Here is a 17,583-nt window from a genome sequence, read left to right as displayed (position 1 = left end):
AATCATCGACAGAACTTAGTGGTATGTTTTGTATTTATGCTTTTAATCTTATTACTGCATGTTGTCATTCTCATTTAAAATTGGTATTTATCTAAGAAGAATGCATTTTGTACCTCAGATTATCTTTTATTGTTTTAGAGACCATTGAAGTTTTTGGGCCGTTGATTAAGTACTTTTACTATCGTCCAATTTTATTATCGACTAGCAAAAATTTTAGTGTACCATAAGTTAGCCTGGTCTTTTATTTGTTCCTGGGTCCGCCACTGTCCATGCATTGCAACACTACTGTCAAGAACACCCTAAATACCAGCGGTAAAAGTTAAGCCTCGGTACATTTAGGTGGCCCTCCATAATGATCACTAAAAACCCACTCACTTCAACCCAACTGTGAGCCCGTGATCCAGAAAAATCAAAAACCAAAGTCAATGTACATCTGATAGAACTACTATAGCAAGTCAGCAGGAACACCCATCTGATCTTCCCAGCCATGCTCTTGTAGTTGTGCCCCAAAAGCACATGATCCCAGGAAGAGTACACGCGCAGAAGAGCCTCCCACGGCCCCCCACAGTTGATGCCCTCCCGAGGAGCTGGCACGTTAGCAGGAGACAGGAGAGCCCACGAGCCGAAAGCCCAAGGGACAGGGGAAATGTCAAGAAGGCCACGTGGGGGCGCGGGCCCCGGCGAGTACGTTTCCGACATCCCCAGGCCCGGGCCGGGGCCGCACCGGCGATCGCTCTCCGGCCACCTTCGCCGCATGCATGCATGCGTAACTGTCTCTGTCTCAGTGAGTGCGCACACAGGAACAAAAGAACAACACCTGTACAAAGACAAGATGCGTATATAATTGGTACACACACAAAGGACTTTTGCAAGCCAGAATATATATAATGCTCTTTGTATCTGTGCAAAGACTGTAGTATCTTTGTACTGCCATAGGCTGAACCCTGAGGTAAAGTGGCACTTTTCTGCTTTCGTTGCAAGTACTACTTTGACATTCTCATCCAGAGAGAAAGAAGGTGTGTACTACCTTGAAAGCAACGATTTCACGGTAATAAGATAAAAGGAAAATTCGGAAAACATTTGGAAGAAAGGTATGCGTGTTCACGTGGCTGTTGATGAGGTGTGTGGACGACATTGACACAAATGGAGGCCCTCGAGCTGGGTCAAGTGCCAAAAAGTGGTCGTCGCCAACACCACCCGATGGTGCACGGCCGGGTGCCATCCAACCATGCGTTCCTTGGCCCCAACTTTGCCGTGTTCTGGAAGCAGCTAGCATGCGAGAAATACTGTTCTTCACAGAATTGTTACACGCAGGGGACCGATTTCACGGGTCCGGGGCCGGGACAACGTAGCTACCATAATTTTACCACAAAGCATCCTGCTACGAGTTTTTTTTTTCAGGTAAAAAGGGATATATTAATCATGCTACGAGTTGCACGCACTACATTGTCACGCAGGCACCTGATCGAGTGACCCAACAGAGAGAACTTAATTTGTGGATCACAGGTTTATCTCCGGCGTCAGTCCTATATATCCTTCTGAGCTTACTTGTGACTGTCAAAAACTACGTATACATTTATACCTAGTTTCTGTCTTCTTTTTATTGTAAAACAATAGGCTAATTACAAGCAGTACGTAGGACCTTTTTAGAAAAACTAGATAAATGTCCGTGCTCTGATATGAAATTAAGAATTTATGTTATGCATGAGTTGTTTAAATATGTGTTGCTCATATTTTTAAAATTTCTGATAAATAAGAATTATGTCAAAATATTATTTTTGAAAAATACAATTACTCTTGAAAGTCATGAAAACCAATCGAGCATAGTCAAAATATCATGATACATATAGAATGAGCAATTAGATGATTCCGTAACCTTTAAGAGGTAGTCTTGTTGAAACGAACTCACGACCTCTCCATAAGTGTAAAGATGAAAGATAAAAACAAACGTGGACGCTAGGTCGGTCAGCAATTGTGCCATGTGACTTGCAGAAGAGGGGGAAGAAAAGAATATACTCCACTCCAATCTCGCTTGTGGAGTCTGCCTACCAGGACGACCAAACCGGTCAAAGTGGTCTCTGCCCCACGACGACGACCGCTGGGCCTGGGCGGGCCCCCAGCTCGCTTTTCTCACGCCGCCTCTCGCGCCCGAGACCGAGCGAGCGAGCGAGCCACTCGTCCGGCGCGCGCCGTTGCCGACCGCCCCCATCGTGTCGGTCTCAGGTCCGTTTCACGTCACACCTTCTAAAATTTTCGGCTCCTCCAAGGCGTCCAAAGAATCGAAGTTTGGCAATTGCGGGTGCGTACGTCTCCGGATCGATCGTGTTACACGTAAGTATACGTACGCACGCACGCACGCAAACGAGGCGGTCCAATTCGTACTACCACAAGGAGGTGGTTGCCTGTATCGTGTACGTACCTGTAAACGTTGCCATCAGGCGAGATGCTGTTAGATACGAGAAACTAACTGCCCAGGCCGGGACCCCCCACACGTACGCTTCTCCGGATTCCCAGACGATACGAGCAGCGTGATTGGTACAGTACGTACGTCCCTGCCTGCCTGAAAGGAAAACAAAACTCTTCCGAGTAGTTGGGTGAGAATGCCACGTATGTAGGTCAAGTATCTCAATTTTGAATCCATATGTATCATGTGACAACGGCTGGTCTGTATGCAGAAGAAGAAAAGATCTAGCAGACGTACTTACCGGTGATCCGTGTCCATGCGATTTGAGGTTATTATCGAGAATTAATTCCGCTGATATGTCTCGTGAGATTCTTGATGGCAGCAGCAGCATATAAACATGGCACGAAGTGTTGGGATGTCGCTGTGGGTTCGGCGCAGACAAGCGCGCGCACGCCATGTGACTGACCTCGGCGCGGTCGAGCGCAACAGCCGCAGCTTCGGAGAAGATCGGTGTCGCCTCGCCACGGAATTTCAATTACATCACGAACCCGAGACGGACAATTCCTCTTGCCGGAGGCTGGCAGCAACACACCTGCAAGATCCATGGAGAACATGTACCTGATCTTTGCCTTGCCAGTCTCCGAGATCTGCAGGACATCCACAGAGAGAATCAGCTGGCCGGTTTAATTAGACCACTGAATAAATGGAAGAACAAAGCCTCTTTTTTTCCTCTTCGATCTCTCTCTCTTCTAGCTCGAGCTAGGTACAAGTGTTGTGATGTGGGGGTGCAAAATGTTTTAACGTGCCGAAGCGACACATGTCGCCCCCGGCCCATGCAACCGTATGCTCAAAGCGAGACGACCAGGATGTGAAAAAGGAACCTTTTGCGCCACTAGGAGATGTCTGCGCCGCGGGACAGCGCCCCAAATGTGCAAGCAAAGAGAAGGAACGAGGCGGCCAGCCGGCCAGCCGGAGCCAGTCAGTCCTACGGATTCTACTTACCAAACAGTGCCCAAGATTGGTTGACCACGCCACTTACCATGGGACGCACTTCCGACGGCGATCCTCCCGTGCTGCTGTCGGCGTCGCCAGCCGGCCAGACAGCCTCCTTTAAATCTCCCTCCCACCCCTTCCCCTCCATCTCCACCTTTGGCCCCTCTTTCTCCTCTGCTCCCAGTTGCACTCCCTCAAGAACTCACGCGCGCTAAGCTAGCTGTGGTAATTAGATTATACTACTAGCTAGGTTGTTCTCTCTTGCAAGTTTCCGGCTTGCCATCCGCCAACCTGCCGAACTAGGCGGACACTTGGGGGATTGGGGTGGATTTCTTGAGCTATAAAATTGGGGGAGCAAGCTAGCGAGCTACGCTACCAGCCATGGTGAAGGCGTCGGTGGTGTGCTGCTTCAAGCTGCTGCTGCTGCTGGCCCTGGGCGGGGTGACCATGCACGTGCCGGACGCGGACGTGCTCGCGCCGCTGGAGTCGCTGCAGCTCGACGGCCGACTCACCTTCCACGACGTGTCTGCCGTGGCCCGGGACTTCGGTAACCGGTGCAGCCTGCTGCCGGCAGCCGTGCTCCACCCGGGCTCCGTGTCCGACGTCGCCACCGCCGTCCGGCATGTGTTCCAGCTGGGCGAGCGCTCGCCGCTCACCGTCGCGGCGCGCGGCCACGCGCACTCGCTCATGGGCCAGTCGCAGGCCGCCGGGGGCATCGTCGTGAAGATGGAGTCCCTCGGCGGCGGGATGCGGGTGGTGAGCAGCCGCGGCGTGTCACCTTACGTGGACGCACCCGGGGGAGAGCTCTGGATCAACGTGCTGCATGAGACGCTCAAGCACGGCCTGGCACCCAAGTCATGGACCGACTACCTCCATCTCACTGTCGGCGGCACCTTGTCGAATGCCGGGGTCAGCGGCCAGGCGTTCCGGCAAGGACCGCAGGTCAGCAATGTCAACCAACTGGAGATTGTGACAGGTCTCAGACAAAACCCACACAAAGCAATACCATGATTAACTAGTAATACTAGCTAGCAACAGACGAGTGAAAAAACAGTAGCTCATCTCTTTGTCTCATAACCACCAAATGCAGGAAGAGGAGATGTCGTTACCTGCTCGCCCGAGGAGAACTCGGACCTCTTCTATGGTGCTCTTGGTGGCCTGGGTCAGTTTGGGATCATCACCAGAGCCAGGATTGCTCTTGAGCCTGCTCCAAGGATGGTATGTGCATGATCAGCTAAGAAAATCATTCATTGCTCTCAACTCAATTCAAATATCGACCATTTAACTAACTTGCATTAATTGGACAGGTAAGGTGGATTCGAGTTCTCTACTCGGACTTCACGAGCTTCACCGAGGACCAGGAGATGATGATCTCAGCAGAGAAGACCTTCGACTACATCGAAGGGTTCGTGATCATAAATAGGACGGGCATCCTGAACAACTGGAGGACATCGTTCAAGCCGCAGGACCCAGTCCAGGCAAGCCAGTTCCAGTCGGACGGAAGAGTACTTTACTGCCTTGAGATGACCAAGAACTTCAACCATGACGAGGCTGACAGCATGGAACAGGTGAATTAATTAACACTTGCTGCATCCAGATGTTGACGTCCTAAATATTATGACTAGGATATGTGCGTTGTGTAATTTAATCTAATCGGTCGTATTTGTTTTTTTTTGTCTTGTCTTGTTTTGGCAGGAAGTTGGAGTGCTCCTGTCTCGGCTAAGATACATACAGTCCACTCTTTTCCACACCGATGTCACATACCTGGAGTTCTTGGACAGGGTGCACTCCTCTGAGCTGAAGCTGAGAGCTCAGGGGCTCTGGGAAGTTCCACACCCGTGGCTGAATCTTCTAATTCCGAGAAGCACGATCCACAAATTCGCGAAGGAAGTCTTCGGCAAGATCCTGAAAGACAGCAACAATGGTCCCATACTTCTTTACCCAGTGAACAAATCAAAGTAAATAACTTGAAAACAATTTACCGGCTCACTTGAGTTATAATGCGGTTGTAAGTTTTGGTAACTCATGTGTTTGACACATTCGATGCAGATGGGACAACAGGACGTCAGTGGTCATTCCAGATGAAGAAATTTTCTACCTTGTGGGGTTCCTGTCTTCAGCACCATCGCTCTCGGGTCATGGCAGCGTCGAACATGCAGTGAACCTCAACAACCAAATAGTAGACTTCTGTGAGAAGGCAGGTGTTGGGATGAAGCAGTATCTAGCCCCCTACACCACACAGCAGCAGTGGAAAGCCCACTTTGGAGCAAGGTGGGAGACATTTGAACGGAGGAAACACATGTACGATCCCTTAGCCATCCTAGCTCCCGGACAGAGAATATTTCCAAAGGCGTCACTACCTATGTCTTCATGACAGTATCTGCTATGTAAAGGCTTTTGTAGAGCATATGCTGTACATAAATGTAGGCAAAAATATCCCCCTTGTAAAGACAGGATCTACAAAAAAAGGTAGCCTGAAGAACACTAGCAGTAGTGGGGGATACCTCAAAGAAAGACTTAAAAATAGAGCAGCCTGACCTTAACTCTGGGTGTAGGGGATGCAACTTTGGAGACAATCATTGCAGGATTATACTTGTCCAACTAACAAGAGAAGTCCAGCTGTTGTTACAGCATAGAGAATTGCATAATAACGCATTGGTATCACTAAACAATGGAACTGAGTCGTTTGTTAACAACGGCAGAAAGTAGCTTCAGGGTAGACTGCTCATTATCAATTGAGGTTTGTCGGTCAGATCTCATCTCAGTTCTACCTGCACAAATTCAGCAGGTTATATTAATCATTATTATGAATCAAAATGATCATGCCCTCAACTGTGCAAGCAATAGTAAAGTACTCCCTCCGTCTCATATTAAGTGACTTTCTATTACATGTATCTAGACGTTTTTTAGGCATAGATACATCCATATTTGGACAAATTTGAGTCACTTAATATGGGACGGAGCGAGTACCATATCAACCATCTTTCTAAATAGTGGAGTTCTTGGGAATTTTGAAGGCATGTGCATACAGCATTTTATGGCCCATCGGCTAGGATAAGTGGTATCAAAAGAATGGGACAGGAATAAAAGAGCATGTCCTGCACTTCTGCTGACGGGGGAACAGAAAAGAAATGCCATCAAAGCTAGCGCACAAAAAATTATGCAACTCTTGCAGTTTGGGGCAATCATATCTGATCTGCTACTGCACACTATTTACCAGTCAAGTATACATGGAAAATCAGGCAAGACAAAATTTTCGATTTTTGAAGGGATGTAGCCTCATATCCTGTAAGAAAGAAAGAAACAAACATATCATTTAGCTTCAGCATATGTTTATGAATACCAATTTGAATCAAAGTAACACAAGCATCGAATACCAATTTGAATCAAAGTAACACAAGCATCACATGAACCAGTGAATTTCCAAAATCGTACATGTTGCACTAATAATGGATTTTTCCTGAGACTCATCGGCCAATCAAGCCTAAAAGCTTAAGCTGTCAGGGAAAGGTGGATAGCCAATCTACCTAAAACAATTCTGAATAAGCAAATCGATATCTCTCCTATCAGAGTTCATCCAATAACAGCCTCAGCACTGATAATTAAAGATGTTGCATATTCAAAACACCAGGCATAAAATAAAATTTCATAGACAGCTACAGATAACTGTCGGCAAAGAATATCATCCAAATAAGCGGAAATAGTACCTGTGATTTAGCACACAGGAAGTTAAAACAGAAAATCCTATAAAATGTCAAGAGGGGTAGAGTAGAAGCATGTTGGTATTAGCAGAGAAGCTATAGGAAGGGAAATCGGAGAATGATTTGCCAGACAGACAACTCGGTTTACAAATCATGGTCACAGAGTTTGTGACATAAGCTATAACTAATGATAGTTTAATCTTTGTGATGGGTTTCAATAAGCCTGAGAGGAACTGGGTAACGTTGGGCAATAAAGAATTTTGTACTGATCTGCATAATGCTGACAATAACAGGTTAGATTCAGATGTTACATAAACCTGAATTGAGTTTACCTGTACCATGTTAGACTGAACCAGCACAAGTTTTAATGATGCAGCTTGACAACCACCACCAGAAGGCTGAAGCATCAACTATCAACTGACTACCGCACATTTACATGTGGACGGAAGCAGCATATACAAACATCACTGACATGTTCGTCTAAAGAACATTACTGCATTACTGTTGAGATTACTCAAAGGCCAGAAGCATCGGCTCTTAAGTATGACAAGACAGAAACTACTCATGTTCATATCACAGTATGCAACCAACCAATTCAATCCCGGCTAATTTATCATGGGACCCCATTTATCATTGGTTGTGAACTACGACTAGTCTTCTGATAACAGTTGGTGCACTGGTATGTCAATCACGCCAGCCGATAATAAGCTGATGAAGATGGGTCAGTGACCTGAAACTACTGCTGATTGACCTCACTTCCACTGACAGAAAGTCTCTAGCTCGGGTTATCCCTGTTAAGGATCAATCATTCCCTCGAGGCGGCTCAACGGAACTGACAGCAAGGGGGGGATCACACAGAATTCAAATCATTGGTGCGATCGATTCCAGATTCGACTCCTCAAACCCTCTAGCGCCCGCGCCGACAACACCGGTACTAGTATACGGAGGACAGCGCGGTTTGGTAAATTACAGACATAGGGGGGAGTATATCAAAACAGAAGTTCGCGGACCTGGGAACCAAAACTGAAGTTCACCACCGCCGCGATTACACAACAGCCGTATCATCCTCCCCTCTCGGCGGCACATCTGAAGCCTCTGCGGCGATCCGCCAAACCCTTGTTCCTGTCAGCACAGGAAAAAGTAGCCCGCGCAATCCGCGACGACGAGGAGGAGGAGGGGACGACGGAAACTGGCAAGAGATCCCTAGATCGGCGGCCGGTGGCGCATGCGCTGGGAAACGTCGGAACAGTAATAAGGGGGAAGAATTAGGGTCAGAAGGAGAGCTCACGTTGCCGTTCGACGACGCGCCGCGGAGGAGGAGAGGAGATGGAAGGCGAGAGGCAGAGACGGAGGTACGGTACGGGAGCGAGTGATCCTTGTGGAGGAAGGAAGGCGTTCGCGGTCGCGCCTTTTCGGGGATGCGGCGCACGCGGCGGAGTTTCTATATGGGCCTCGGCTTTCGCGGCTGGTGTGGTCCATTGGGGCCGCTTCTTTCTAGCGACTGGAGCTTAGTGGGCTTAGTTTTGTCTCTTTGCAATGGCTCGCCTTTTTGCAGTAACCAACGAAGAGGACTACAATGCGCTAAAAAAAATACAGGACCTGTCACTTCTGTTTTGGGAGTACGAAACGGACACATTGAGCACCGCAAAAAAATTCTTTTGAAAATGAAGGATGTTTTTTGCACTTATAAAAAAACAAGAATAGCTCCCGATCAAAAAAACAACAAGAATAGCTGTTTCTGTGAGTGAGTTCCAAAGGAGTTACTCCGTACTAAATTTCGGTGCTGGTTCACGGGTCAAGAACCAAACAGTCCGTAGTCACCATGTTTTCGTAAACTAATGTCAAGTAGGGATTCAAGTTCTAGATGAATTTCCGGCATGTGTGGTCTGAGGTTCAGTTATTAGCAGAAACTATTCTAACTTCCCTGAAAGCCCAAACCAAAAGAATCTAGAACAAGTAAAAGGGGCTAGAACACAGCAAGACCTACTTACGGCACAGGAAATACCACACACAAAAGGCTAATTACGGAGACCAAAGGGGGAATTCTCTGCACAAGACCTACTTACGGCACAGGAAATACCACACGCACAAAAGGCTAATTACGGAGACCAAAGGGGGAATTCTCTGCACAAGACCAGATTTTATATATATGAATCATAGATATCAAACAATGTCCCTTTTTACATTTGAACAGAGGGGCAAGCTGTATCACCATTGTCTCTCACTCTCTCCCATCCACTATATGGAACCCCCTTGTTGCCGCTGTCTATTCGACGAGTTCACGGCGGCAAGCAGAGCAGCTCCAGACCCCGACCCGTCCTCCGTCACCCTCAGCGTCACGGTCTGAGCAACCTCCTCCCCAAGGATCTCCGCCAGGGCCTCGTCAAGGTACTCCCGGAACACCGGGTAATCCTGGTACAGGCTGCCCTCGATCGCGACCACCGTCTTCTTTGGCTGGTCTCTTGTCCTTCCGCTCGAGGAGGCTGGGCCGCTGCTCCCATCCCGACCGAGCTTTTTCAGTATCCCCACGATACCAGCAGCGGACAGACGGGCAGCTCTCCGGGTCACGATGTCGCAGATTTTGACGACCAGCCTTCGGGTTTTCAGAGGGGCCGATGGGATCTGGAACGAGCAATGGTAAGATCAGAGGGAGGTCTAATGCCTCGGAAAAATACATCAAATTGGAGCAACAGCGCTGGATTCATGTATGATAGAGTACTCTAGGAAGTGTGACCAGGGAAAGCTAACCTTCAGATGTTCTTGCAGTATCCTTCTGACTTCGCTCAGATCCGGTGAATCGTCCTCACGAATTGCAGCCAGAAACGGTGTGCTGGACAACAAAAGTAAGTTAAAAAAGACATAATAACAAGTCTAGCTTTCCATGATTAAGCTTTGGTCGGGGACTCACACCAGGACATTCAGTCAAATAGATAATTCCACTAATAGGGTGGGTTTGAGAATTTCAAAATATTGTAGTAAAATACACAAGCACCAGTATGCATGATCTTCCAAGAATATTTAGCTAGATGTAGTACAAATAATTGGGCCAGCCATGGTAGAAGTTATCCAACCAGCCATCCCTTCCACTAACATGGGGACTTGGTTGCCAAGATAAGCTCCAGTATGTAACATAGAAAATGCATGACTCTTCCAATAAATATCTAGTTAATTGCAGTTTAAAGAATTATATTGGATTGTTGGAGTGGTAAGTGCTAACAAAGGCATTCCTATCCCAGTAATAACCGGAAATAATCACGAAATCTACTTTTCCTTCTCCATAACGCATGATAATTGGAAGAAACAAACAATCCAAGCATGAAGATACCTCAAAATGAAAGGGGTTGATAGACTATCGGCAGCATCACCAAAAACATCTGATTCTTCAGCTATTCTATGGAGCACCAGTCTTACAATTTCCCCAAGGTATATTCCTGATATCATTTTCTCAAAGCCCTGTGACACCATAAACTTGTAAGACTAAACCTATTACTAACAATACAAACACGCCATACAACTCTAATTTATATAGCTTACTTACCTGATCATTGCGATTTTGTGTCTCATCGTCTAATGAGATGTCATAAGAAGTTCTTGGCAAATGTGATGACCAGAAATTACCCCATTCCATGTTTACTACCTGATGGATGGAACGATTTAGCACAAGAGATTTACATCATGGTTACTTTGTTCACAGGAACAGTTAAGCTATATAAAGCCAATTACGGATAAAGCAGAAAAGAAGGTTACCATGCCTCCTGAGTTTGTAAGAAGACCCTGACACTTGATAATTGCATCAGTGCGTTCGATATAGCAAGCGTTGGTGCCAGCACCAATTATCACAGCAGCCACTGTATCCTCATCATAATAATGCCCTAGAGCTAATGTCCCCACAGTATCATTGACCTAAATAGAAAAATAACATTAGATGATCATTTAAAACACATCGGTAGTAATATTACATTTTCCAATAAAATAATACAATAAGCACGTCACAACAAACTTGTCACAAAGGAGAGTTTTCAAGTGATAGCTTTGTGACTGAATGAAATAATTAGCATGAAAAAGCATATTTACACAATTTGGTAAATAAAAAAATACGTTGCCCAGTACAAAACAATAAGAGGAAGAGATAGCATCAGGCCAAGCCATTTGGCCATTTTAAAATATAATTCTTATCATACATACATTAATTGTCAGTGGTAGTTAGTGGTTACTGCAGCATCGGATGCAGCAAGACATCTACAGCACAATACACTGTCCCTACACATTAAGTTATACTAAAAGATCTCATGTTTCAACATTTAAACATAAAATGCTGTAAAACTAAGTATCTTACAGGGTGGTTACTTGTCATTTGAATCTGGTGTTGTGAATCTATTGTATATTGACAACACATGTACACAAAATAAGGTTATCCACACATGCACTGATAATATGTGATCCAAGTAAGCCAAATGTGTTTCTCGATGAAAGTGCAAAAGCAACAATACGAGTGTTAAGACAAAAATAAAGGCTATGTAAGACCTACCAGTGCAGTGACTCGCACATTTAATCCACACATAGCAAGCGCATCATTTAAGCACTGAGCAACATCTTTCCCAACCTGAGGTTCCATAGTTTACAGGTGTTAAAAAGAAATTAGCATGTCCAGTAGAAGTACAAAAGTATATATACAACATTAAAAGTAAAGTGTGACTACAGAAAGTTGTGAAATAAACAGCCAGCCATAGGCTTTACATACCAGAAAAAAAACATGGCAGTTTTAACATGTTTAAGTAAATCCCATTTTATTCTCTTTTCAAATGTAACAAATAGAGCCCTTTACCAGAATACTTTCTCAATCTATTCAAGTCAACACCATCAAGACCATTTTAGCAAACTTAAGTTTCACCTTAATGTTAGAATCTTTACTAATGTAAGATTAGTTGCATAACATGGAAATCCCAATATTAAAAGGTACAATTGTGGGCGCGAAAACAAATTGCTTACAGTGTCTCCAACTGAAAACCCCTTGGTCCACCTAATTAATGATCCTGAAGAAACTGAATTCTGTCTAACAGGGAAGGAAAATGTAAAACCAAGTGCCCTTTTTTCATCTTTTCCATCTTCCCGTTCGACAATATTCTTTAGTGCCAAGGCAACGAGGTTGAATAAATCCTGCAGTCAAGAATATTACTCGTACATGTAACCCAAAACATATCTTCAAGATATAGAAAAAAATCAGGCAGGATAAAACAAGTACCTCACTACTGCCCATAAATTCTTCAGGGATGGTATGATCTTCAACCTTCTGACTAATTACTGACCCCATACCAACTTCCACCCTTAAGACTCTGAAGCTCGTTCCTCCAAGATCAATGGCGTAATATATACCTTCTTCATTCCTGTTTAAGGGCATAACCGTGGCTCAATTTAGTATGGCAGTTCCTCAGACAAAGTGCAAAAGACCAGCAACAATGCTATTGGTGTCGTCAATAATTTCTCCATTTATCATAGTATATGCAAACTAATGAACCATGACTTCCATGTTTTAAAAGGATTAATGTCTTGGGTACATAAAACAATGTGCTCCTTAAATCCACTGTTACACATCTCCTAAGATAGAATAGCTACCTCCCATTCCATGTCTTCAACCATCGTCCTGACTAAAGTATGCCTATATTGTTTGCGAATGTGGTTTTGGCAAATCAGAATATTGATCTAGCAACAAAGATCTACTGACAAGAAATGTACTTCATATCGTTTGCGTCTAGGATTTGTTAATAGAATGGAACAAAGCAAACCAAGACCTACAAAGAAAGATCAAAGAACTAAATTCCAAATACTTGACAGAAACAAAAATACAAAAGGCCAACCAAAGCCAATGCGTATCCGGCTGTCATGCAGTTTAGGTTCTAACAGCACGCCAAGCTGTTGCAGGTGCAACCATACAAGAAACCGACGATCACAGTTACACCAAACCAAAATAATCTCAGAACCCTTGATGAATGATGTAATTCAGTTTTTGAGTTGCCTTTGTCAGTTGCCAGTGTCTGGCTTAGAATCTGATGAACACAGAAGGACACAGTACTCCACCGTTTAACTTCATTTCATCTCTTCTACTGAAAAACACAAAATGTCCACAACACAACACCCAATCGACACGACAGATTCTTCCAACAAAGAAATGTGACTGTGCAACGTCCCAAGCAATGATTCTCATCTGACCAAGAACGTCACAGGCCACACTGGCATTGTGGAATACAACCTGGCCTGTGAACCCCAATGCCGGCCACATAAAAATGTAGGCAGATTCACTTACCAGATACCCCTTTATAGTGGTCCGGACAACAACCCCGCCATGAATGCAAGCTCAAACAACAGTGCCTGCATCAGGCAGGCATAAGAACCCACATGACAAATTCTTGGCATCTGGCATATTAATTGTCTTTGCCCCAGAGCAGCACCGGCACTAAGGTATCGCACTGCAGGCGGCAAAACTACACAGTACTTGAAAGGATGACGAAATAATACACGGAGCTTGTAATCCAACTCAGACACGAAGCAAGAGATGTGCGTCGATCTTTGCCGTATCCGCAGAAAGATGACAGCATTGTGAACTAAATGACGTACTACTTGCAAGAATTCCGGAAAGAGAATGCCGAGATGTGCGCGGCATTTATGATTCGAATAAAGATTTTGCCTTTATGAACATAATAATACCAGCAAAAGTAACGGCCCAAACGTGTTTACTGTTGGATGAGCACTCAGAGAAATTGCGACCCAAACAAGTTTAGCATTCCATAATAGGGCCAAACAAAAGCACGAAGCAAGAATCGCAAAAGGGGAAAATAAAACATGTGAAACCATCGAACTTAGTAGTGTTCAGACGACCAGTCCAAACAATGACAGGCAGGCGCAATGCACACCAGGCCACATTGAGGGGAAAGTAGCAACCAATATACGTGTCGATGCCCTTGTGCGATGTGCAAATGAAACAAAGAAAAAAGAAGGCGTAAAGTGAGATACTCTGGTAGAGAGAGCTTAGAATCCTGAAGTAAAATATGGAGGAAATACGTTCTGGTAGCATTCCACATGGACGGGCAAAAGAAAGGCGTGAAACGCGCATCACACTTCGCACTATTCGGGAGGCAAGAAACCAGTGAAGAGAACACCACATTTGCATACATAAAACACATTAACAAGGCAACCATGATCCAACTACCAAAATGTCAAACAAAGAAATCATGACGAGCTTTTTTTTTTCCTTCTATCTCTTCTCTTCAGAAAAAGAATCGCAAAACAAAATGACAAACCGTACGAACGAATCGCTACAAGAAGAAAACCATCGAGGAATCGCAAGGCGACGAACGAAGCAGCGGGGGCAGCAGTAAGGAACCTTTGGGGCCGTACCCGTTGGGGAGCGCGTCGACGTAGGTGAGCAGCATCTTGAGCTTGCTGCCGCCGTCGGACGCGAGCCCGGCGTGCATCTCGACGACCATGGCGTCGACGACCTGCCGCAGGCGCGCGGTCGGCGTGGCGCAGCCCTCCTCGAACTCGCGCAGCAGCGCCACCGCCCGCCGCCACCGCGCCCGCGCCGACGCCCTGCGCGCCACCAGCACCGCGGCGATCGCGCACGTGGCCGCCGCGCACCCCGCCGCCACCCCAAACCCCACCCTCCCCATCCCCGCCTCTCCTCCGCCGCCGATCACGCCATCTCCGCCTCCCTTATCTCAAAACCACCCGACAAAATCTACCCGCCCGCACCCACGCGCCCCCGCCACCCAGCAGCACGCGAGGCGGCCGACGGAATGGCGAATGGGAGGGATGGAACAGCGCGGATGCGAGGGGGACTAGCAGCAGCAGTGGTGTTGGGGGGTTGCGAAGGGGAAAGGAGAAGAAGGGAAGGGCCGGAGAGAAGAGAGAAATAGAAAATCCGGAAGAGAAAGCGAGGCGCCTGCCTGGTGTCTGCTTTTATTTATGCTGCGTGGGGGGTTTCTTCCCATTAGCCCCTCATATTATCACCAAATTCCCCCGTCCCTGGAACGTTTCCTTTTTTCCTCCCTGCGTGGGGGGTGTGACTTCACTGCCTCCTCTGTTGGCATTCCTCGAGTTTAAAATAAAGTTTGCAGATTTGCAGTGCTAATAATAGCTCCTGGTTTTTGGGTCTGTGATTTTTGTTGCCTGTTAGAGATAGCTTATTATGTGGCCAGGCCATTCAGAAATGTATAAGTCTTTATGAGTTTCGAAATGAAGCCAATTATTCCGAATGGTCTCTACCAAGGATGTTCCAAAGAGGAAACGATTGCCCATGCAAGATGAAGTTCTATTTTTATTCTTAATTTGAATCTATCAAGCAATTTATCATTTTAGCCTCCTTTTATACTGCATCCACTTGTTTTTCTACATTATAGATTATAGGGCTTTGATGGAATTTCTGCAGAAGATTAGGGATTTATCTAAAAATACATAGTCCAATGTTTTTTTCTAGTTTTCGAACGGAAGAAATCAGGCCGAAATTTCGAGACTAGCCGGTGGGGCCCACATCCAGCTCAGCAGCCATCACGCGTCAGGGCCATGCCAAGGTAGCGGCTATAGTGTCCAACCTGTCAAAATTATTTGTATCGCCTCTGAACCGTCCATCTCTGCTCATTGAAACGCACTAATCCAAATAATAGCGGCCATGTGTAATTGTGCTGGTTTGTTCAATGTACTCGGAAAAAAGGGGGATGAATGAGATCGCACCAATTTTCCAATGAAAGAAATCGGACCGTAGTTTCGAGAATAGCTGATGGGGCCCACATCCATCTCAACAGCCAGCACGCATGAGAGCCATGCCAAGGGTAGCGGGTTCAGTGTCCAACCTGTCAAAATTGTCCTTATCGCATGTACTCGCAAAAGGGGTGATGAATGAGATCACACGGGTTTTCCATTGAAAGAAACCAGGCCGAAGTTTCAAGACTAGCCGCTTGGGGCCGCATCCATCTCAACAGCCAGCACACGTGAGAGCAACGCCAAGGTTAGCGGCTTCAGTGTCCAACCTGTCAAAATTGTCCTTATCGCTTCGGAACCGTCCATCTGTGTTCACTGAAACGCACTGATCAAATACCAGTAGCGGCCAAAAGTATTCGTGTTGTTTTGTTCAATGTACTCGCAAAAGGGGCGATGAATGAGATCACACGGGTTTCCCATTGAAAGAAACCAAGCTGAAGTTTCGAGACTAGCCGCTAGCGCCCACATCCATCGCAACAACCAGCACACGTGAGAGCCACGCCAAGGTAGCGGCTTCAGTGTCCAACCTGTCAATATTGTTCTTATCGCCCCCGAGCCGTCCATCTGTGTTCATTGAAACGCGGTAACCAAATACTATTAGCAGGCAAGTGTAATTTGTTGGTTTGTTCAATGCACTCGATAAAAGTGGGGATGATTGAGATCACACTGGTTTTCACCAAAAGAAATCAGGCTGAAGTATGGAGACTAGCCGGTTGGGCCCACATCCATCTTACTCCTTGATCAAATATTATGGCTTGTTCTATGTACTCGGAACAAATAAAAAGCGTGAGAGCGACGCCAAGGGTAGCGCTTTAGTGTCCAATATGTTAAAATTGTTCTTATCACCTCCAAACCAATCATATGTTTTCCATGAAACACACTGATCAAATATTAGTAACTGCCAAGCGTAACTATATTGGTTTGATCAATGTACTCGGAAAAAAGAGTCCGAACGAGATCACTCTAGATAACACATAAGAAAGAGTAATATTTTTTGTTTAGGTTTCTAATCCTTAGGGGGATTCCCCTAGCAAATGCACACTCTCATGTTTTCCGTTTTCGATTGAATCAAATCAGACCAAAGACTCCGAGACCAACCACTCGGACCCACATCCATCCCAACTACTAGTACACGTGAGAAGCTTCGCGAGCTTTAACCCTGTGCGTCAAGCTGTTAATCGTAATCGTTTCTAAGCTTTGGCCCCTGAACCATTATTTCTCGTTTTGTGCGATAGCCAACGAGCAAATTCTTGTCACGCTCAAAGCTAGGATGACCATGGTGGTTTGCTGCAATGTGTAGAAGCAATACTAATCGGCAGCATGTTTCTATTACCAAAAATAAATTTATTTCCAACCGGACGCCCTAATGATACGTGCACATAAACACCGACTAGAAAAGCATCACCGGAAAATATTCGTTCAAGTTGACAACCTAACACACACACCCTAGTGAGCTCTGATGGTGATGTGAGTGTCAGCACGCAACGACATGCAGTCAAAGACGACCAAACGGCAAACGCCCCCAGGTCAACCACCAACCCCCGGCGTCGCCCGATTGGCCGCCGCCGCTCCCGCGAGTTGGGGATTTTCACAAGAAGAAACCCCCCCCCCCCCCGCCTGAGATTTCAAACCAGAAAAGAGAACAGACGGCCGAGCTGCGGCAGCAACCGCAATATACCACCCCGCAGCTGCCCCCGTAGAACCTAGGAATTCCATCTGCCCCCCTCGACGTAC

The 17,583-nt window shown here is 46.1% G+C and overlaps 2 protein-coding genes and 1 long non-coding RNA gene across 8 annotated transcripts; 1 reads left to right on the top strand and 2 right to left on the bottom strand.

Moving 5' to 3' along the window:
* Positions 1–274: 274 nt before the first annotated feature.
* LOC104582949 lies at positions 275–8,535 on the bottom strand. Of its 6 annotated transcripts, none has more exons than XR_002963027.1 (10): positions 8,387–8,535; positions 6,615–6,683; positions 5,936–6,168; positions 5,388–5,561; positions 5,162–5,302; positions 4,688–4,948; positions 4,507–4,601; positions 2,706–3,051; positions 2,420–2,579; positions 275–817 (listed from the first exon to the last, which is right to left on the bottom strand). It is a non-coding gene; the product is annotated as an uncharacterized LOC104582949 (long non-coding RNA). The 6 variants fall into 6 exon arrangements; XR_002963026.1 differs by having other exon boundaries at positions 2,420–2,560; XR_731045.3 differs by having other exon boundaries at positions 2,420–3,051; positions 5,380–5,561.
* Positions 3,527–5,987, top strand: LOC100826954 (cytokinin dehydrogenase 4). The gene is made up of 5 exons (XM_003565002.4): positions 3,527–4,373; positions 4,488–4,615; positions 4,705–4,965; positions 5,093–5,355; positions 5,447–5,987. The coding sequence occupies exons 1-5, from the start codon at positions 3,779–3,781 to the stop codon at positions 5,769–5,771; spliced, it is 1,572 nt and encodes a 523-aa protein (XP_003565050.1). The 5' UTR covers positions 3,527–3,778; the 3' UTR covers positions 5,772–5,987.
* A 683-nt stretch (positions 8,536–9,218) lies between the features above and the next one.
* On the bottom strand, positions 9,219–15,028 carry LOC100826327 (hexokinase-3). The gene is made up of 9 exons (XM_003565000.4): positions 14,491–15,028; positions 12,341–12,482; positions 12,088–12,255; positions 11,627–11,701; positions 10,846–11,001; positions 10,637–10,735; positions 10,424–10,551; positions 9,847–9,928; positions 9,219–9,720 (listed from the first exon to the last, which is right to left on the bottom strand). Exons 1-9 carry the CDS (start codon positions 14,760–14,762, stop codon positions 9,337–9,339), a joined length of 1,506 nt encoding a protein of 501 aa, XP_003565048.1. The 5' UTR covers positions 14,763–15,028; the 3' UTR covers positions 9,219–9,336.
* Positions 15,029–17,583: the final 2,555 nt, after the last annotated feature.

Source organism: Brachypodium distachyon, chromosome 2 (genome assembly GCF_000005505.3).
Source record: "Brachypodium distachyon strain Bd21 chromosome 2, Brachypodium_distachyon_v3.0, whole genome shotgun sequence".
Classification (NCBI taxonomy): Eukaryota; Viridiplantae; Streptophyta; class Magnoliopsida; order Poales; family Poaceae; genus Brachypodium; species Brachypodium distachyon.
The sequence above is the reverse complement of the archived record's forward strand: the minus strand, read 5'-3'. Positions and strand labels throughout refer to the sequence as shown.